The sequence below is a fragment of the Neophocaena asiaeorientalis genome, unplaced genomic scaffold (assembly GCF_003031525.2).
Source record: "Neophocaena asiaeorientalis asiaeorientalis breed wild unplaced genomic scaffold, Neophocaena_asiaeorientalis_V1.1 scaffold100, whole genome shotgun sequence".
Lineage (NCBI taxonomy): Eukaryota > Metazoa > Chordata > Mammalia > Artiodactyla > Phocoenidae > Neophocaena > Neophocaena asiaeorientalis.
This window is the reverse complement of record NW_020173955.1, coordinates 3,322,717-3,345,651: the sequence shown is the minus strand read 5'-3', so window position 1 is coordinate 3,345,651 and position 22,935 is coordinate 3,322,717. Positions and strand designations below refer to the sequence as shown.

The 22,935-nt window shown below is 33.9% G+C and overlaps 1 protein-coding gene across 4 annotated transcripts in view; it reads right to left on the bottom strand.

Moving 5' to 3' along the window:
* The window catches only part of USP34 (ubiquitin specific peptidase 34), a 232,622-nt gene that overhangs the window by 73,237 nt on the left and 136,450 nt on the right, over positions 1-22,935 (bottom strand). For all 4 annotated transcript variants that reach the window (XM_024753009.1, XM_024753012.1, XM_024753013.1 and 1 more), the window contains 8 exons: positions 15,269-15,369; positions 14,850-15,059; positions 11,500-11,625; positions 10,177-10,299; positions 9,965-10,048; positions 9,360-9,446; positions 4,283-4,483; positions 1,648-1,730 (listed from right to left, as the gene is read on the bottom strand). In XM_024753009.1, the coding sequence (XP_024608777.1) occupies positions 1,648-1,730; positions 4,283-4,483; positions 9,360-9,446; positions 9,965-10,048; positions 10,177-10,299; positions 11,500-11,625; positions 14,850-15,059; positions 15,269-15,369 (1,015 nt within the window). The remainder of the gene's footprint in view (positions 1-1,647; positions 1,731-4,282; positions 4,484-9,359; positions 9,447-9,964; positions 10,049-10,176; positions 10,300-11,499; positions 11,626-14,849; positions 15,060-15,268; positions 15,370-22,935) is intronic.

Below are 22,935 nucleotides of genomic sequence, written 5' to 3'. Positions count from 1 at the left end.
AATCATGCTACTTATATGCAACCATTGCTTATGAAGGTGACTTTTAAAAGCATCTAAAAACAGATAACTATTAGCCATAAATAACGTTAAGCACTTTGAAATGTGTTTATATTAGCTTTGTAAATCAGTTAACAATGGCAAACTTCAGCCCAAAATAAACACCTACAGAATACAGGACTTGGAAATTAATTCTACACACTTTAACATAATTTATGTGATTATTTGAGGCATACACAGTCAGGTCCTCATGTATGAGCAACTATCATTTATACATTATTAAAATTTTGACCATTTAAAAAAAAAGTCTCCAATGTAGCCCAAATAAATGAAATCATATTACACGTTTAAACTATATTCTTATACACATATTTCCAGCTTTATCTATTGAGGGCCTAGAAGCAAGGAAACTCTAGGAGCAATGATACTATATTTTGCAGGTTCCCCACCAAAAGGAACTAGGGTTTCTTAAAGAAATGCTGATTCAACAACTAAGGCAGGGGAAACTGGAAGTGGGGGAGTACTCTTCCCCTCCACCCAAATAATGGGGACATAGCCAAAGGACACATGAACAAACTTGAAGATGTCAACTAAGGTATAATTTGAGCAAAGTGAATAGTAACAGTAATGAATTACATTGAATGAAAAACATCTAAATTGATACTAACTAAATAAAATGAAGAGAAAGCTCTTCGTCACGACAGAATGTCAACTAATAAACATAAAATGAATGGTAAGAGTTAGAAAATCACTAGTTTCCAAACATTATACTAATATTTAATTCAGGCAAGAATCATCACTGAATGCTAAAAGTAAATGAATAAGTTTTATGAGAAGCAGGAAATTTAAACAGTTGCAAATTATCTTCCCATAGGTTACTTTTAATTAGAAAAATCAGAAACTTCATTGTAGAGAAACCTGGAGGAAACCAGATTAACTGATCAAAATTAATATCGCTAATAATAGGACAAACTGATATCACTGGGATGTACTGGGAAAGATACGTTACTAATGGAGTATTCCTGCTAAAATGTATAGTCTGAATCTGATTGTGAGGAACAATCAGGAAAACCTAAAATAAAAGGCTTTATAGAAGAATTGGCTTGTGATACTCAGAAATGTCTGTATCATGAAAGAAAGGCTAAGAAAGTATCCCCAATTAAAGGAAATGGAAGAAATATGACTACCAAATGCAGTACGTGATCCTAGACGAGGAAAAAAATTGCTATAAAAATATTAATGGGACAATTTGAGTATGGACTATATGTTAGATAATATTATATCAATGTTAAGTTTTCTAAATTTGAGTATCTTACTATAGTTGTTAGGAAGTTGTCCTTGGACTTAGGAGATACACATCAAACTATTTATCAGTAAGTGATCATAATGTCTGAACTCTTACAAGATTCAGGATATGTAAATAAACGTGTGCTTGGGGACACCCACAGAAAATGCGTGCTCATGATCATTCGATAAAAACTGGCAAAATGTTGATAACAATATGCAAATCCACATGAATGATATGAGAGTTCACTAAAACACCCTAACAATTTTTCTGTTAGGTTTCAAATTTTTTTCAAATTAAAAATTTAAAACACTGTATTCTTACTCTAAATACATACAATCATAAATTATGTAAAAACTTCATACCTAGGAGCCAGATTATCATACGTATAAGCAACAGACATAAGTCGCTGAATCAAACTGGTTCCTTGGACAAGAACAAGAAATACCTTTAAAATAAAAACATTAAAAAAAAATCTATAAATACACTATAACACAGAACTGCGTTTTAAACCAGACTCCAAATTACTTTGATTTTATTTATAAAAGGATAGGAATATTCTAAAAATGGTTATTGGAAAATATTGTAAAAATATTAAATATTAGAAAACCAGATTTTTATACAGAAACCTCAGAATAGCAACTTTAAAAAGAAAATATTAAAAATTTAGAAATACACAGGCAAATCCTTTCTATTTGATCCACAGATTATCTGCATGTCACCCAATAGAGTAAAAATATTATGTATTACACAAGTCAGTGGTTTTTTTGGGTGGTAGGTGAAGTAACCTTTTTCAGTTTTGAAATAAGAAAAAAAATGCCAAGCAGTGGCAGATTCCTCAACCACTCTGAAATAAACATAGAAAAGCAATATAATATACCATAGATACCAAACATGGATTCCAGATTAAAAACCCTGAGGTTCAACATTTAGTTTGCTAACTTTCAAGCTGTATGACTCTAATAAATACTGAATTTCTAGGTTCTAGTGGATAAAAATATTTGCTAACTTAATAAAGAACTACTGAATCCCTTCTGCAGGTCAGAACCCATTCTGGGCACTAATTTTATAAAAGCACTGTTCCCATCCTGGGGAAGTTAGCCCAGTGCAGCAGAAAACATCAAAAGCACTGTAACACAATTATATGCAATGTGCCAAATGAGCAACAGAAGGAAGCAGCAACTAAACCTGTGCCTGGCAAAATAAGAAGAGTTTTAAGAAAAGCTATATTTAGGCTGGAATTGGAAGTTCAATTTGGATCCTGAACCTTCTAAAAGGCTATTAAAGGAGAACAAACGAAATAATGAATGATAGTAAATTATTAAAAGAATTAGTGTTCTTCCTTACTAGTGCATGACTTTGTCTCCAGAATTAGGGTAACAAAAATTTCCCCCCAAATAGCTTAGATATACCTTCTAAGCTCTAATTAAATATTATGATAAACAAAGGAAAAATATATATACTGTATGCTCTTTTTCTAAACTATAAAAATGTAACATTGGCATACGCATAAGAAAAAATATGCACATAAAAAGATTAACACATAGAGCTATTAATGGCAGTGACCTATATGACTTTGGGAAAGGTTCACTTGTATATTCTTTTTTTTTTTTTTTTGGCCACGCCACAGCTTGCGGGACCTTAGCTCCCTGACCAGGGATCGAACCTGGGCCCTCGGCAATGAAAGCGCAGAGTCCTGACCACTGGACTGCCAAAGAATTCCCTCACTTGTACATTCTAAATTGTTTTCAGTAATTATGTACTTGCATAAATTTGTTAAAAAAAAAACTAGCCAATTATTTTAAAATGCCATATATGAGTATGTGTATTTTATTTCTCTATCAGTAACAACTCATTACTGTGGTGTTTCTGGAGCAGGTATGAGGTAAGCTGCTGTCCTCAAATGGTTACAAAATGAAGAAGCGATTAAGTAAAAACTCATCTTCATCTCTCCCCAGTTCCCAGTTCACTAACAGAGACACTGGAAGGGCAAATATATGATCACATGAATAACAGAATCCACAGCCAAAAAGAATTTTAATTTTATTGCTGGATGCATTGGTTATTGTGCCATTTTCGTTTGGCTCTAAACCTACCATACTATGTATTGATACTTGCTCTGTGACACTAGGGCTGGTACATTATAAACTAAATTTCTCCTCTGCCAGCTGGCTTTCTATTGGGTTTGTCAACGTGGGATACTAGAGAGATTACTTCCTTGCATTTTCTTTCTTTTTTTTGTTTGTTTGTTTTGGCCGCACCATGCGGCTCGTGGGATCTTAGTCCCTGACCAGGGATTGAACCCAGGCCCTTGGCAGTGAAAGCGTGGAGCCCTAACCACTTGACAGCCAGGGAATTTCCCCTGCTTTTTCTGTTAACATTGTTCCATAAGTATTTTAACCAGAAGAGGCAAATGATTTCAGAAGCAGTAACAGAACCACTTCCTCGGAGGCCTAAACTCCAGTTCAACAGGATCCCTCCTATAAGCTTCTCATTCCTGATAACCACAACCTTTTACATAACCACAACCTTTTACATATATTCCTCAAACCCTAGGGGTGGTGAATGGCTACTTGCCCACATTACCTCAACATTCCATTTTTCATTTTTAGCCCTCCAACACAGATGTGTAAAACCAGTTCTCAATTTTAAATTTACTCTGTTGAAATACCTAGTGTGGTTTGTTTTCCTGAATGGACCCTGATACACTCAGTATAAAAATTACTGAGACCAACTAATGAATTCAATCCTACAGTTAGATAACATTAAAATGGCACAAAATTAATGCACTCCTGCATTTTGGATGATGAACTGAAAAGTATTACTGCTTCGTAATTTCTACTGCTTTAAAATGAAGGCATTGCTTCTGCTGTTAGGTCATACTGTGGTAATCTAGGATAGCATCTCATAGACATTATTCATTTTGTAAAAACAAAAATATACAAGCTCTCTTAGAAGACAAATAAAATTTATTACTACATGGTGACTTTTGTACTTTACCTCTGTTAATCTTGGTATATGAAGACCCTTGGCATGATCACCAGCAGCCTTTCTCGATTTCCCAGGCCATGTTCTTTTCCTATGGCTTTCTGCTATACCAGCCCAGGCAAAGACATCATGATAAGCTAAATCCAAATCGGATGGATCTACTGCAAACTGGCATATTAACTTCAGCAAGCAAGCAAGACAGTCTAGCTGCCACTGTGAATAAGAAGAAAATATCATTTTTGCATTTCTATCATGAAAGAATCATACAAATATATGTAATAGAGATATACAGGATTTAAAAAATATTGCTTGCAATGTACAATTTTAAAAATTATTAAAATAATAATAAAGATATTTACCTACAAAATCAGCATTGAGAGCAAAAATACTGGAAGCTGTCTCTCCACCTAAGTGGCATATACTCTGCTATTTGGGAGTGAAAGCAATTCTCAATAATTCTAGAAAATTATTCAACTGAAAAATCTGCACTGTATATATGTATATTTAAAATAAAACAAGCATTTCATCAGTAAAATACTGTTTAGTATGAAAAGTAAAATTTCTGATTTAAAGCTCTACTTTAAAATTTTTTAAATAAAGCAATTCCTTCAAATAAATTAATAAGAATATCACCTATGTATGAGAGCTTCAGAGCTTTCCCTTCAATGGTCCTTGTTCTCCTCTTTTCCTAATACCACTACTAAGTGTTATAACTATACCAATATGCCAAGAAACATAGCAATACTATATAATTGATTTTCAAGAAAAGTACCAGGAAATTTCAGTGAGAAAAAAAGTCTTTTCAACAAACAGTGCTAGAAAAATTGGAGAGCCATATGGAAAAAATAAAATAAAACCTCAACCTCACTCTACATATACAAAAGTTAACTCAAAATATAACACAGACCTAAATGTAAAAGATAACTATAAAACTTACAGAAGAACACACAGGAGAAAATCTCTGTGACCTTGGAAAAATGATTTCTTAGCTAGGATATAAATTTTGTTAAAATTTAAAACTTCTCTGCTTAAAAGATACTGTAAATATAAAGAAAAAGCAAGCTACACATTGAATGCAAATATTCCTAATACATATACCTGACCAAAAAACTTGTCCAATTGATTAAGGAAAAAAGTCTTATAGTTCTTTACAAAGAAAAAAAAAAAACAGGGGGCTTCCCTGGTGGCAGAGTGGTTAAGAATCCACCTGCCAATGCAGGGGACACGGGTTCCATCCCTGGTCCGGGAAGATCCCACATGCCACAGAGCAACTAAGCCCGTGTGCCACAACTACTGAGCCTGTGTGCACAACTACTGAAGCCCACGCGCCTAGAGCCTGGGCTCCGCAACAAGAGAAGCCACCACAATGAGAAGCCCGTGCGAACAGTAGACCCTGCTTGCCGCAACTAGAGAAAGCCCACACACAGCAACGAAGACCCAACACAGCCAAAAATAAAATAAATGAAAAGAAAAAAATGCAAAGAAACGAAAGCAAACAAATCAAAACAAAAACCCCCAGGATATAAAGACACTTCACAAAAGAAGATAAAAAACATGGTCAATATGAAACTTATGGAATATAATGAAAGCAATGCTAATGGGGAAATTTATAAATGTAAATGTTTACATTAAAAAAAAAGAAAAATTCTTATCAACAATCTAACTTTACAGCTTAATGAACTAGAAAAAGAAGACAAACTAAACCTGAAGCTATTAGTAGAAAGAAGGAAATAAGGGTAAACATCAGAGCAGAGGTAAACAAAACAGGGAATAGAAAAACCTAGAGAAAAATCAGTGAAAATCAAAGTTGGTTATTCAAAAAGAACGAAATTGACAAACTTTTAGCTAGAAGGACTAACAAAAAATAAAAGTCAAATTACTAAAATCAAAGTAGGAACATTTCAACTAATTCTAGAGATAAAAAGGATTGTAAGAGAGTACTATGAACAACTGTTGTATGCCCCAAAACTGGATATCTTACATGAAATGAACAAATTCCTAGAAACACAAAACTTACCAGGACTCAATCACAAAGAAATAGAAAATCTGAACAGACTTATAATTAGTGAGGAGATTGAATCAGTTATCAAAAATCTCCCATAAAAGAAAAGTTCTGGACCTGACAGCTTCACTAGTAAATTCTAACAAACGTTTAAAGAAGAAGTAACACCAACGATCCTCAAACTCTTCCAAAACCCTGAAGAGGGAACTTCCCAACTCATTCGATGAAGTGAGCATTAACCCTGATACCAAAGCCAGACAAAAGACACTGTCCTCATCAAAATATTAGCAAACAGAATTCAGCAACATATTAAAAGGATTATACACCATGACCAAGTGGGATTTATTGTTAGAATGCAAGGATGGTTCCACATAGCAATGATCAATGTAAATACTCCAGATTAACAAAATGAAGGAAAAGACTACATCATCTCAATTAATGCAGAAAAAGCATCTGACAAAATTCAACACACTTTCATGATAAAAATACTCAACAAAATAGGAACAGAAGGAAACTACCACAGCAGAATAAAAGCCATATATGAAAAATCCATAGTGAAAATCATACTCAATGGTGAAAGACTGAAAGCTTTTCCTCTAAGATCAGGAACAAGGCAAGGACACCTGCTTTCACCACTTCTATTCAACAAAGTAATGGAGGCTTTGGCCTGAGCAATACACCAGAAAAATAAAAGGCATCAAAATTGGAAAGAAAGAAGTAAATTTATCTGTTTTTGATGTAGAAAACCGTAAAGACTCCATATAAAGGCTCTTAAAACTAGTAAATAATTTCAGCAAAGTAGAAGGATACAAAGTCAACATACAGAATTCAGTTGCATTCCTATACGTGAACAATGAACAATATGAAAGGGAAATTAAAAAAACAATTCCATTTACAATAGCATCAAAAAGAATAAAATACTTAGGAATGAACTTAACCAAGGAGCTTAAAGACTTCTACAATGAAAGCTACAAAAAACTGCTCCAAGAAATTAAAGACAAATAAATGGAAACACATCCCGTGTTCACGGACTGGAAGACTTATTAAAATATCAATACTACCCAAAGTGACCTACAGATTCAATGCAATCCCTAACAAAATCCTAATGATGTTTTTTGCAGAAACAGAAAAATCCATTCTAAAATTCACAAGGAATCTCAAGGGGCTCCAAATAGACAAACAATCTTACAAGAAAAGAACAAAACTGGAAGACTCACATTTTCTGATTTCAAAACTTACTACAAAGCTACAGTAATCAATACAGTGTAGTACTGGCATAAAGATAGACAAAAAAATAAAAGGAATGGAATAGAGAGCCTGAAAATAAACCCTCACAAAAATGTTCAAACGATTTTTGAAAAGAGTACCAAGACCATTCACTGTGGGGAAAAGGAGTCTTTTCAAGAAAATATGCTGGGAAACCTGGATCTCCACATGCAAAAGAATGAAGTTGAACCCTTACCTAACACCATATACAACAATTAACTCAAAATGAATCAAGGATCTAAATATAAGACCTAAAACAATAAGTCTCTTGGAAGAAAACACAGAACAAAAGTGCCATGACACTGTATTTGGCAATGATTTCTTGGATAGTACACCAAAGACTTAGGTAACAAAAGAAAAAATGGACAAATTGGACTTCATGAAAATCTTGAAATTTTGTTCATCATGTAAGAGTATCCACAGTACCCTATAATATATTGAGAGATACATTATAAATATGGGATCTCAGTTGACTTGAAAGCTATCTGTGTTGCCAGGCTACAATGTGTCCCATGTAGCAGTCAATTTTTCTTAATACTTCATAAAAGTGTCCACAATTTTAAAGGAAACAAAGAGAAAAAATCTTTAGCATATGATTACCTGTAAACTTTATTCAAAGCTAAACTTAGAGCAGTTTATAAACAAAAGTCCTATAAACGACACACAACTAACTACTCATTAAAGATTTTAAATTCTCCCACTTTGCCAAAGAACTAAAAGGCACCTTATAATTCTGAGATCACTGAGACAACAAAGACACAACAATAAAACACAACAGACATTTCAGTTCTAAGAGACAGAAAACAATTACTGTAGTAGAGGTATCTATTCTAAAAAGGAAAATATCTGTAGCAAAATATATAAAATAAAAATGGCAAAAAGTATTGAAAGCAATGATAAGATTAACAAAATCTTGGTAGATAGTAATATGCTTAAATGTATTTTCTTTCATTAATATCTTGGATGTACCAGCATTTGACAGTAAATCAAGAATATCTGACTCCTAGGTTCTAAAATAATTCTAAAAAGTACTAAGAAATTAAAATTTAAATGCAATGTTTGATAATGCTATTCTGCTTTGCTGGAAGTCAGGAAATGAGCATCCTTTCCATTTAATACAAAACTGGATTACACAGTTTGGTCCAGCATTATGAATTTTTAAATATTCCATAATTTTATTTTCCTAACATTATAGGACAGTGCTTTGTCAAGTTAACAGTGATAAAGTACCATTTTCTAAAACTTCCATTTTGTTAAGGATCAAAACTTTTGTAAAATACTATTAAAAAAAACACTGCGGCAATGTCCACTTGCTATAAAAATTTCTAAAGGCTTATTTACTGTCAAGTCCTGTACCTTTTTCATTGCCGACTAGTCACAAATGGTCTGGAAATACATTTTTCAGTAGTGTTGCTTAAAGGAAGAAATGGTCAAAACAAAATGAAACAAAGAAGAAGGATGTTTTCAAAAAAATGAAGACATAAAACCAAGTTTTTCTTATAAAGCATCCAAATTTTAAGACTATATAAATATTAATATATAGTTTACCAAACTAATGGAAAAATGTTCATGAATTACCTATAGTTCAGAGTCATTAATATTATCACTTAAATTTTTTTAACTGAGTTGACATGGAGAACTCTTATTGCATAATTAGTTTATCAGATTCCTTATTTTTTTCTTAAATTTATTTCTACTGTACTCCACACTTTCCTTTACTACAATAAAGTTTGCAGCAAACGTTACACTTGCCAATGGTTCATGGAAGTGACTCACTGGGGCAACTACTGTAACTTGTTGAAAATGTGAATTTTCACTTACCACAGTCCAGGATTCCTGCTCTTTTGGCTCTAGAATTCCAGAATTAAAAATTTCTAATAACTGTTGAAGCCCTCCAGCAGCAACAAACTGTAAGCAATTGTGAGAGTAATGGTAAGAGGAAAGAGCTACATAATGTAGTAAAGATCTGCTTTTTGATTCAGTAAGTGGGTGTCTGTGTATGTCTGTGTAAGTAAAATATTATATATCTTTCATATAAGAAATTATTCTTTGATTAAATAACCAATATAACGTCTATACAATAAAGTAACAGCAAACAACTAATTTTCAAGATTTTTTTTTAAAGATTCTTATAAAAATCTATATACATATCTTTGTATTCCATTAACCATTTAATCCCAGGCACTGGGATGTCCTAACACAGTATTCCAATGAAGGAGAAAAAATAATAAGTGCTAAAAATAGGAGCACCAAAGCATTAAATAATCTCAGTTTATTTATTACTGTGATTAGAGTAATACATAATTTTTAAACTATGCTTTATTTAAATGGTAAGTTAGTTTAAAACAATAATTATGGTAACTTCTTCTGGAAAATTAGAGATGAATTATTTTTACCAATACACTGCAAAACATATATGATCAAACCTTGCAACTCCAGGAATTTTTACTATTTTCCACTTGATCCTCACTTGAATCATCTGAATCTGGATAAAGATCACTATAACTTCCCTGTGGGAATGGCAAAAATAAATAAATAAATAAGGAAGGGTGGCAGGAGAATTAAAAGATAACGTACTCTGGAATTTTGCTCCAAAGAGAAAACAAATGTTTAATGATAATAATGGAAAAGCAATTACCGTTGACTCTCTTCTTATTCTTCTGTTAGGTTTTCCCAGTGCTTCAATAATTTCCAGGGCATATAATAGCTTGTGAGCACTCTTAATTTTGAGCAGTTCTTTCCAATTAAGTCCATCATTACACTTAAATTAAAAATAGAAACACAGGTTTCTCCAACCAACTTACCAAGAGACCCCCCCCCCCAAAAAAAACTAAAGAAAATGACACTGTATAAAAACTCAAATATTACATATATATTGAAATATGTTCAAACAAGCGAAGACCAATTATATAATTGGTACTAATCATATGCTTAAAACACCAATTATTCATTAAATTTTGTTAAAATTAATACACAACAGCAGCATAGGAAGAAACTGTATGTTAACCTCCACAACAGTTGAGGTAATTTGCCATCTTCCCAATGAAAAACACATTGCAGCATAACTGAATGTGTGAACCTTTAAGGATACAGAAGCAGTACAGTGTGTATTTAATATTTACGTGACACCTACTCATTTAAAAAGTCATATACAAATACATAAACTTTAAAATATTGTTCTTTTCTACTCGCAATTTATAAAGTGTTATTCACATTTCATGTGCATCCTTTGACAACGATATTATTATTAGAGCTACAATGAGTCATCCACCATTTTCTAGACCCATCTTCTTCACTTCCAAGTCATTTGAAATACAAGACCCTGAGAAATCACATAACAACGTCCCAAATCATAGATAACATTAGCATAACATTAAGACATTGTTTTTCCATTAGCCCTACAGGTGTTCTGTTGGTATCCCCACTAAGTAACTCCTTATTATATAGCTTTTAAAAATAATCTTTAATTTTAACAGACATCTTTACAGAGCTATATAACACTTAATACATGTGAGGTCATGCCTCTGGGAATATTAATATATATTAAATTTCTTTGACTCCTTTTTTCTCTATTTCTACCAGTTGACTTGTATAAGCAGCCAAAACAAGCCCTGAAGCAATGTCATTAAATCACAAGGTATTTTCTCTAAACGTTACTTTTTGTTGTCAAAAACAAAGCAATATTCAGAACACTAAGTAATATGAAAAAACACTAATATAAAGGCAAATTCACTGTTTTCTAAAGATAATTTTAGAGAAAATCCTTGCCTTGTATTTAGCCCATATTATTCAATCTCATTAATAATTAAATATATGAACATTAAAATGAAATGGCACTTTTTACCTATTAAATGGGAAAATTTTACTGAGGTTACCAGTCAACAAGCACTCTCATACACTACCAGTAGGAATGTAAACTGGTACCATCCTCCAGGGAAGTAAAAATATTTTGTGGACTTACCTGTTCATCTGAGATATTCTGGAATGCCATCAACATGTTAGGACATGTAGGAAGAAGCATCAGTAGCTCCCATACACGCCTAGAGAGGTTTTCTGCATGAAGATGAAGTTCTTCACATCTTAAGCTCTATACAAATGAGAGGAACTGCTTATCAAGACAGATCAGTTTTTTGAAACATCTAAACTTAAGTTTGATCTGCATAAAATCACTAATTATCATATTTGATAATATTTTTAAATCTTACTTTAAAGTGAGAATAAAGCATTTGTTACACAGTAAATAAATTTATTCAATAAATTAAGTTATGTCAAAGTAGTGGGTTTTCAACTTGTTAGTGAACACTTTTCTGGGAAAAAGTGATCTGCAAGTCTGGCCACTTTCCTCAGAAAAACTTTTCAAACAAAAGTGAAAATGTCTGTTTTATAAAGCCATCAAGTAAATTTCAATAAGACTATCATCTATTTCTTCCCTGCAGGTCACTATTCTAAGAATGACAAAGACCTGGAAAATTAAATCCCTGACCTTACATTTGGGAAAAGAGTACACCTGTTTCTCTTATTTCGCTAATCCATGCCTTCCTTATATTCCAGTCTCAGACAAGCAGAGATTAAGAGAAAAGCAAACAATTTTAAAGAACCTACTTTTTTCCATTATTGTTTGTTAAATTTGAACTCTCTAAGGTACTGAGATAACAGTAAGCTAAATAATATTACAGAAGGTATGTAAGAAATAGGCAAGTTTCTTTCTTTTTTTTTTTTTAATTAAAGCACAACCCCAAGAGGTGAACAAGCAGCAAAAGCTAAAGCAGCAAAAGTTTTGGAATGTTCCAAAGTATGAATTTGTATAGTATTATTCTACTACTAGCTGTTGTCATAATGATTCTGAGATATTATACAGTATAAGAGATGCCAAAGGAATCTTCTTACACATCTACAAAAAGTAATTTCGTTCTTTTTGTACAATGGTATAAAGCTAATATACTTTGAAGGCAAGAGAATTTTAGAGACAGGAGTTTCAAAGTAAACTTTGCTTTTCACAGCCCTGATGAAGAAAGAGAAGCAACCCAAGTAACACTTCTAGTTTATTTGGGGACAAGGCACTGAGAGTTCCTCAGTAAAATAAAATTTATTCCTTTGTAAACATCCAGTTTAAAAAAGAGAAGGTGGGGAGAGAGGGAGGAAAGGAGGAAGGGACTGAACTCTGTGCAAAAAATTATTTGAAGAAAAAAAAATCTCCCAGGTGTACAAGACTATGTTCTACATTATGACTGAAAGGCCCTACAATATGGGTCATACACAGTGGAGATCCTTTATTCTTCTGGTAATCCTCTTCAAGACTGAACCGGTCTTGCTCAACAAAGAAACCCCACACCACCAATGGCATACTTGTCACCAAGTTCAATAATATAACTGCCCCAAAATGAATGCTTTCTCTCTGGTTTAGGCCTCACATGGACAATTACAATGACCTATTAACTGGCTCTTGTACCTCTGGTCTTTGTTTTCTCTAATATAATCCTCCACACTAATACCGAAACTTTGTTTCTGAAAGTCCAAAAAAGATCTCATTTTGTTGTTTTAAAATCTTCCATGATAATAGCCATCTATTTTACTAAGAATAAAAACCTCTTAAGGTTCTTTGTGGTATAGGTTACAATCTCCCTTTCTGTCCTTATATTTGAATTACATCATACTCACACTCCCAATTTTTCAATCATGCCATTCACTTTTCTGTGACTCTGTAATGCTTCTCTTCCTTCTTTTATCAGCAGTTGGACCCAATTTAAATAACTCCTCTTTTACAGAAATCTCCCCCAAATTTTTGTTTACTGCTTATGTTCCCATAACACACTGTGTAGAACACTAGTACCCTCCTGGAAAACTGGGAAATTTTTCTTTTTTGTTTCTTTTTTTTTGGGAAATTCTTATAATTATCTTTCTCTCTTTTAAACTGGCAATACACTGCTGACATGAAGTAAAAGGTTATTAAGTATTTATGGCATAAAATTTAACAGGTGAGGAAATGAAGGTTTATGGACATCTATTATTGATTATTCTGCTTGAACAAAAAGGGGATTTCTTAGGAATTTAAGAATGTGCCACCACAAAAGATACCAGGTTATGGGGAACAGATGACTCAATTTGGTCATTCATGACCAAACACATTCTGGAAACATAGAAAGAAGCCACTTAACATTGTTGGGAAACAAAGAACAGTTAGCCTAACATAAGGAAAGTCATAAAAGCACCACTATTTTATTTGCCACTCAGTCTCAAAATAATGATTCTTCCAAGAAAGATGGTGCCCTGAAATAGAATGGTGGCAGTGGAAATAAATTAAGTGGACAACAGGTCAAAACAACATTACTTGTGGTAGATTGGATTAGAAGTAGGGATAGACTCGGGTTCAGGAAGAAGAAAAACAGAGATGGCATCCAGGTTTCTGGCATGAGCAACTGGGTGGATTCCAGTTGAATGAAGAAGAATGGATGCCTATGGGACATCAAGTGGAAGCATCAAGTAAACAACTGGATATATGAGTTTGGAACTCAGAAAAGAGGTTTGGTCTGCAGAACTAAGTTTGTGAGTCATCACTAAAAAGATGTTATTTAAAGTCAATTCTTCCTTGGACTACTACATTAGGTTCCTTACTGTTTTTTCTATTCTTGCCAAACAAACCTATTACCTTTAAGTCAAAAATCGAAACATATGTCTCTCTGCTTAAAATACTTCAATGCTGTCCACTTTACTTTGAGTGAACTGGAAATAGCCTGCCATGGCCAGTTTGACTCTGTTTATCTTTTCATTTCATTCCCCTCATTTTACTCTCCCACTACCTTCCACCATCTACTTACCAGCTCCCGAACAATTCCCAGACCTGCCTAACTCCTTCTTATATCAAGGGCTTCAGGAATCAGTTTACTTTATCCAGATCATTCCTCATCCACTTCATTTAGTAGGCTCCTTTTCACCCTGCAAGCTCAGATTTATATGGTCTCCCTCAGAGAAACCTTCCTTGACCAAATAAAATATAAAGTCTGCCTATCACCAGTCCTTAATAGTGGCAAGTCATAGCAACTATCTCTACCTGAAACTATTTATCTGTTAGTTTACTTGAAACTATCTGTTAGGCATGTCAATTACCTGTCTTCCCCACTGGATTCAATGAAGGCTGAAACTGTGTCTATTTTGATCCTTGTGAACAAAAGGATATATTAGGTACTTAAATAGTTAATGAATTAATAAACTGATTCCTTGGTTTTATTGCTTTTAAGAGATTACTGAGAAAATTATTTTCCACTCAACAGAAAGACAAAACAAGATTTTGTGAAAATGAAATGATATAGTCACCTCACTATCTTCAACTGCCATTTTTCCTGAGGGTGGTTTAAATGATGCAAGCATCTCTAATAAATCAAAAAGAGTAGTTAAATGAGGTTCTTGTAAAAGCAAAAGCATCGGAATGTTGTCCTTCTGAGGGGGTGGTAGGCAAGACGCTGGCAGCTGAACACCTTCCCCTTTCCGTTCTCTCCTTGGTGCACCCAAAGATACAAATACCATCTATAAAAATAGGAGCAACAGGGGGGAAAAAATCAACACATAATTAGACATATCAAGTTTTTGGTTTAATAAATCTGTGAGGTAGGAAATAACTTCCCTTACAATTTTAACAAAAGCAGTAAGAACTGTTTTTGAACTGTATCTTCAACTAAACAACTACTGACTATAAGTCAACAGATGATTAAAACTCAAACCACATTTACGCGTACCTGCATGTCCTTAAAACCAAGCTCATGAAGTGCTTTCTCATCATAATCTGTTGTTAATTCATGTCCAGATGAAATCATCCTGACTGGTCCCATAAGGCCTCCTTAAAAACAGAAAACATAAGTGAACTTTTTTATAAGAGTTAACTTACTTGCCAACATGAATACACAGTTACAGCAATTAATTCCACTGGACATTAAGCTTAAATAGAATTCTTGAGTGCAGAAGAAACAGGGTCAAGCATACTTCTTATATTATTTTCTGTTGTCTGATGTTAGCCTTAGGCACTAAAAATTACAAGAAAATCCTCCTTTAGCATCACTCTAATAAGATCAATTCCTGCTTGCTTAATAATATGAAAATTTTTACAAGTAAAAAACACTACAGAGCTTTCTGGGAACCTACAGCTTTTCCCCTTAGCAATACATGCAGGAGAAACAGATTCATTAATGCCTTAGTTCACAAGTAACCAGCATGTATTTATAATGATCGAGTTTTCTCTTCCCTGTTACTACCTATCAACACAAAATAAAATAGATTATATGGCAGAAAAAAAGTTCTGACAAGAAAAGAAAAAAGATGAGCTACAACATTCTAGATTACAGTAAGCTCAACGAACTCAACAGACTGAAGCAATTCATTTCTAGAATTCATAAGTCCTCTTTGCTTCAACTTCATTTCCCACCATCGTCCCTACCAAAATATGCTTTAGCCACACAGCATGTTCTTTCTTGAAAGCATCAAGCATGTTCCCATCTCAAGGTCTAAGATGCTCCTCCCCAGGAATGCACATGGATCATTCCCACAGTTAAGTCTTTCATCAAATGTGAGCTCTAAAAGGCCTTCCTCCTAACTACTCAATCTAAAAAGCCTCATCTCACTATTAATCCCTTACTCTGCTTTATCTTTCTGTAAAGCACTTATTAGCATCTGATATTATATTTAAGTATCTGTCTCCCCCACTAAAAAAACCCAACCTAGTTCCACAAAGGCACACATGTATTCCCAGCATTAGAACAGCAGGCATTCAAATTAATTATTGTTTAATCCATGAAAAAAAAATTTTTTTTAAAGAAAATGCTGGACAGAGGAAGAAAGTTAAGCAAAATGATGAAATATATGATGAATAATTAAACTCAAATATTGTTAAATTTTATTAACTTAATGTAGGAAAATTCCATTGGATAGGCACTAACCAACTATTTTCAGGAATGAGTGAAGCACGATTACTGCTTTCCACAACAACACATAACGTTTTAAAATTACCTTTTCCCTCCACTCAAGTAAGAAAATTCTACCTGAAAATATTTCAAACACAGGAAAGGATAATGGGTTCCTCCAGTAAGATTCATTTCAGTATTTTTCCTTAAATATAACTGTTGTGTATGGGACTTCCCTGGTGGTCCAGTGGGCAAGACTCCATGCTCCCAATGCAGGGGGCCCGGTTTGATCCCTGGCTGGGGAACTACAACCCGCATGCGTGCCACAACTAAGAGTCTGCATGCCACAACTAAGAGTCTGCATGCCGCAACTAAGACCCGGCGCAGCATGCATAAATAAGTAAAATTATATATTAAAAAATATATAATTGTTGTGTAGCAAAATTGCTAATTGTTGTGTAGCTAAACCTATGTTTTTTTCCCTTGTTATTTCTAAGCCTAGAAACCTTGGCCCTCCCAAAAGTTTGACAAATTTTCAATCCTATATCTTCTGAATCGTCCTAGAGTTTATTGTGTGTATGCACGCGCATGTGTGTATAAAGAATACTTTAAGTTCATCCTGAACATGAGAGAAACAGGGTTTTTCTTTCTGCCCCTAAACTGAACATCTCATAAGACTATTTCTTTGCTATCTATTGTGATTTAATTAACACTCTTTATGAGATAATATTGTAGTTTTTAAATGTATAATAGCTAGTATTGAAATTCATCTATTATCCTTTCAGGTTTTCCTCTCAGAACTTCTGATACTGTTTAGTTTATTCACACAGTTTATTATTCAGAGTAGTTTCATCCAATTTAAAGTAAAAATTCATTCAGATTTAGGTAAAATATATTAAGAAATTAACATGGCATCTCTACAATATTTTATATAGAGATGCTAGGTATAATCACTTATTCAAGTGTTCATTTACATATCTCAAAAATGTTTTATTCTCATATATTCCACAAACACGTCACATTAAGAGTACCCTAATTAGGGACTTCCCTGGCGGTCCAGTGGTTAGGTTCCACCGCTTTCACTGCCACTGCCCTGGGTTCAATCCCTGGTCAGGAACTAAGATCCCACAAGCCACGTGCAGCAAAACAAACAAACAAGTATCTTATGTTTTTTAAATTGCTACAAAACACTTGATTTCTTTAGTTTCCTATTCATCATTATATTACCCTCAAATTATCACTGAGTTCCCTCTTCTGATAGTAATGTTTTATCCAAATCATTTAAAATTAGTGCTTAAGAAAAACATGGGCTACTAGATGAAGAGAAACTCTATATTAAACTTCTAATACTTCGGTAGATTTTTATTAATAAAATTTATTTTCTATGTTATTGAGATAATCTAATAAATCTATGACTGTTCATCTTTTTACAATAGTGAGATAAAACATCCTTAGTAGTGATGTATTGCTAAGATAATATGGAGTTGATTTGCTTCCCAGTTTGTTAGAGACCCTAAGCATGCACGACTTTGTTACAAAATAGAACTAAGATGGCTAGCAGTTTATCTAGGATTTTGGACTCTATTTGATATGTGAATTAGGCCTACATGTTGTGTACGTAACGTATCAACTTTCAATTATAACGGCTGAATTGGTTTTTACAGTTAACTGAGCAGCTTTCTATATGTTCTACTACTTTTGAGGATCTTTTTTAACTTAAGAATTGTTTATTCCTTAACAGTTCTCGAAAAAGTTGCTATCTTTAAAAAGTTTAGTATCTTTTTTTTTTTAATTAATTTATTTTTTGGCTGCGTTGGATCTTCGCTGCTGTGTGTGGGCTTTCTCTAGTTGTGGTGGGAAGGGGCTATTCTTCGTTGCGGTGCATGGGCTTCTCACTGCAGTGGCTTCTCTTGCTGCAGAGCATGGGCTCTAGGGTGCACAGGCTTCAGTAGCTGTGGCATGTGGGCTCAGTAGTTGTGGCTCCTGGGTTCAACAGAGCAGGCTCAGTAGTTGTGGCACACAGGCTTAGCATTAGCGGCATGTGGGATCTCCCCAGACCAGGGCTCGAACCCGTGTCCCCTGCACTGGCAGGCAGATTCTTAACCACTGCGCCACCAAGGAAGTCCCCCAAAATTTAATATATTAATGCAATGAATGTTTCAAAACAAGAAAAGGAAAAAGAAATCTTAAAAATTCTTAGGTTATGATGATATATTAAACAACACGTATCTAGTTTTTATCCTCTGAAGCTGCAATAAAGTAAATTATAAAAATTTTACAAACATCTGACAGGGAAAAAAAGAATAGATAATAGCAAACAAGTTTGCAAGCTGGAAATCAAATGCACTTACAGTTACCATCAAGACCTCAAAAAGATAAATCCTAAACCAGAAACAAATTTATAATCCATAATCTGACTTATACTGATTTGGCACAGGAACAAGATCAACACCTGACAAAGGAGGGAAAGAGAAGAGGGATCGAAGCAGTAGAAAGAGAAGGAAAAGAAAAAGAGAGAAGAAGAAAAAAAGAAAAGGAATAAAGGAAAAGAACAGCACCTCAGTGATCTATGAGGCACTAACAAACAGACTAAGATACATTTAATTAGAAGCCCAGAAATTATGGTGAAGGGTAAGGAAAAAGAAAAATATATATAATTGCTAACCTTTTTCGAATTTGATAATTGTTATAAATACACAACAGGCCCAAGAAGCTGAACTAAACCCAAGCTGCATAACACAAAAACACAACAAAGCACATTAATAATCAAACTGCTGAAAATCAATGTTAAAGAAAAATCTTTAAAACGAAGCACAGTTAAAAAGACACATTGTATACAAAGGATGAAAGATAAGAAAAACCACAGACTTTTGGTCAGAAACTTTGCAAGCCAAATGATAATGGGAAATTTTTTTATAAAGTCCTGAAAGAAAAAAATTTCTTTACCTAGAATTCTATATCCAGTGAAAATTTCTTTCAAAATTGAAGGCAAAACAAACTTTTTATTCAAACAAAAAAAGCTTGAGAAAATTCATCACCAGATCTGCAACATAAACATTTTTAAGGGAAATTCATTAGAAAGAGGAAGAAAAAAGAAAGCAAATGGAAAATTTTCAATCTATACGTAGGAATAAAGAATGCCAGTGGTAAATGTAAGGTTAAAGACGAGATGAGATTAACAGAAAATAATTAGGTAATTAGCTAAACATTCTAATTGAAATGCAGGCACCATCAGTCTGGATTTTTAAAGATTCAACAATTAAGGAAAGAAAAAACCCCAATATTCTCAAAAAGATATTTCAACTAAGATAATAGGAGTACTCTGAGGACACAAAACAGATGTCTGATATTAAAAGCATGACAGCAAAAATGAAAAACTCAAAAGAATTGTAAAATAAAGTTGAGAACATCTCTCAGGAAGTTAACACCCAAAGAAATGAACCATAAGAAAGAAAAGATAAGTAAATTAGGAATAGTCCAAGAGATGAAACACGTAGATAAAGAATTTAGAGATAAATGATAAAACAAAACACAGGAAGACTAATTCAAGAAAATTTCCCCGAACTTAAAGATACAACTTGCCAAACTAAAATGGACCTCTAAATATTAAAGTACCCATTACAATTGTTGAAAACAGATCCATACTCAGGCCTAGTATTGTAAAATTTCAGAATATTAGGAACAAGAAGATTCATTAAGCTCTAGAAGAGGAAAAAAAATTGGATGTGTAAAAAAGTATCAGAATGGCTTCATAATTCTAAACAGCAATAACAGAACCACAAAACACAATGTAGTAATATCTCTAAAATTCTGAAACAAAATTGTTTCCAATCTAGAATTCTATACCCAGCCAAATCACCACTTAAAGTATGAGAAATGTATTTTTGATCATTCAAAGAATCACAGACTTTACCCCATATCAACATTCTCTCAAGAAGCTACTGGACAATTGCATTGTATTCCAGCTAAATAAAAAAGTGAACCAATAAAGAAGGTATGGAATACTGGAAAGAGAATAGTCAACATAGGAGAGAGACAAAAAGAATTATGAGGATGATAAACGAGATCCAACTGCTGTGCATCAGATGTGAAGGATAGAGAACAGGATCAGTGTGACTAGAAAAATGTATTACTGAGGGCCACATGACCAAAATCTCTGCTGCCTTCATAATATCTTCTCTATCTAAGGAAAGAATGGCAAGTGAACCTGGTCCAGATTCTTACCTGAACCCAGACTGTCTTTACCAGTCATGTTCACTACCAGAATATGACAGTGAAATTTCTACTCTCACCTTCATGTCCTACTGCTTAAATCAGCAGAAGACATTCATATTACCTCACAGAAGAAATTCTATTTTGATCTATTCCTAAGAGCTAAAGTAAGTCATGAAGAGATTAGAAAAAGAAGAGACTCTGTGACTGTATTTCTGTTGGTATTTCAGCATCTTGTCAACATTAAAGCACTAAAATACGTCTTCACTGTGCCAAGACCTAAACTTGAGAATTTTCTCACTGATAACCTCAGATGAGGCTTTACACAAATCTTTAGAGAGGGTGAAAGTACATCCTCTTTAGCTTGTGTTCTTCCGCGACCTAACAAGGCCATACTCTCTTTTCCTTAATCCATCAAGTTTGTGCACACTTATCTGTTTCACAGAACTAAATACATTGTTTAGGAATATATACACTGGAGGTAAAACTATAAAGAACACCAAAAAAAGAGTAACAAATCAAGATAGTGTTAAGGGGAAGTGGAAAGGATGATATCAGGGAGGGACACACAACTAGCTTCTAATAATGTTCTACTCCTTAATCTGGGTGGTAGGTACATTGGTCGTTTTCATTTTATTATTACTCATTTCATATTCTCTTTATGTACAATATATTTCAATGTTAACAAAAACATACTTTTTGATCTCAAAATTCCATACCTAGGTATTTAGCCAACATGCATTAGATAATGTATGTATTAAGGATACTATCTATAATACTATAATATCAAAAGAAAGGAAACAAATGTCCATTAATAGAGAACAGGTAAAATAAATCATGGTACCCACCATATTACAGACAATGCACATCTTAAAAAGAATGTGGTAACTTTCTATATGTACTAATATGGAATGTTCTCTAAGATAATATTAAGCACAACAAACAAGGCGTCAAGAATATAAATGGAATGCTACCATTTGTGTTTTAAGTATATAGCTGACCCCTGAACAATGGTCTGAACTGCGCAGACCCATTTATAAGCAGATTTTTTCAGTAGTAAATACTACAGTACTACATGATTCTCAGTTGGCTGAGTCTACAGATGCACAACTATGGATATGGAAGAACTACGGGTATGAAGGGCCAACTACAAGTTATACATGAACTTCTGACTGTGTGGAGGGTTGGTGTCCCTAACCCCCACATTATTCAAGAGTCAACTGTATATATACAAATATTCTTACATTATAATCTTATTATCTCTTGAAAAATACCTAAGAACATTTGCCTCAGGAAAGGGAAATGGGAGATTCAGAGATAGGGGTAGGAAGGAGACTTCTCAACCTCTATTCCTCTAACCAAGAATACTTATTAGGGCTTCCCTGGTGGCGCAGTGCTTGAGAGTCCGCCTGCTAATGCAGGGGACACGGGTTCGTGCCCTGGTCTGGGAAGAGCCCACATGTCGTGGAGCAACTAAGCCTGTGCACCACAACTACTGAGCCTGCGCTCTAGAGCCCACGAGCCACAACTACTGAAGCGTGCACACCTAGAGCCCGTGCTCTGCAACAAGAGAAGCCACTGCAATGAGAAGCCCGCGCCCCACAACGAAGAGAAGCCCCTGCCTGCCGCAACTAGAGAAAAGCCCGAGCACAGCAGTGAAAACCCAACACAGCCAAAAATAAATAAATTAATTAATTAATTAATTAATTAAAAGGATCTGATATACTTTAGAAGACACATACATATACTTTCATCTTAAGCACGGTGTAGCAATATTGTTGCCTCCTTACTAAAAGATGCCAAAGAATTATCACTCTGCACACAAGCAGGTTAAAAGTCCTAAAAAGAAGCTTTTAAGACTTTTTTCCCTATATATATATATAGTTAGCCTGTTACAATGTCAGACCTTTAAACTGTAATCAACAGCTTTCCTGGTTGTTCCTCTGTTTAGCTCCTATTTTATGTGCTATGGAAAGACACTAAAGATGCGCCAGTGGTTTAATAGTAAGGGAAGAATCAAATATACCTATCAGGTCCACATGAAAAATTTCTTAATATGATACTTTTTTGGAGGTAAGGGGAGATGCATAGATGGAACTTAATGATGTGTTGTTTTCATATGCTTCAAAACAACAACAAAATATATCAAAATAGAAAAAAAAAATTTATTGGGTACAATTGGGTACTAGGTAGTGTATGGACACTTAAACTTATTAGTTCCCACACTGCTTATCAAATAACCTCCAAAAGTAGAGTTTTTTTGAGAAAAATGAGGACAAGTGTTTGCAAATAACATC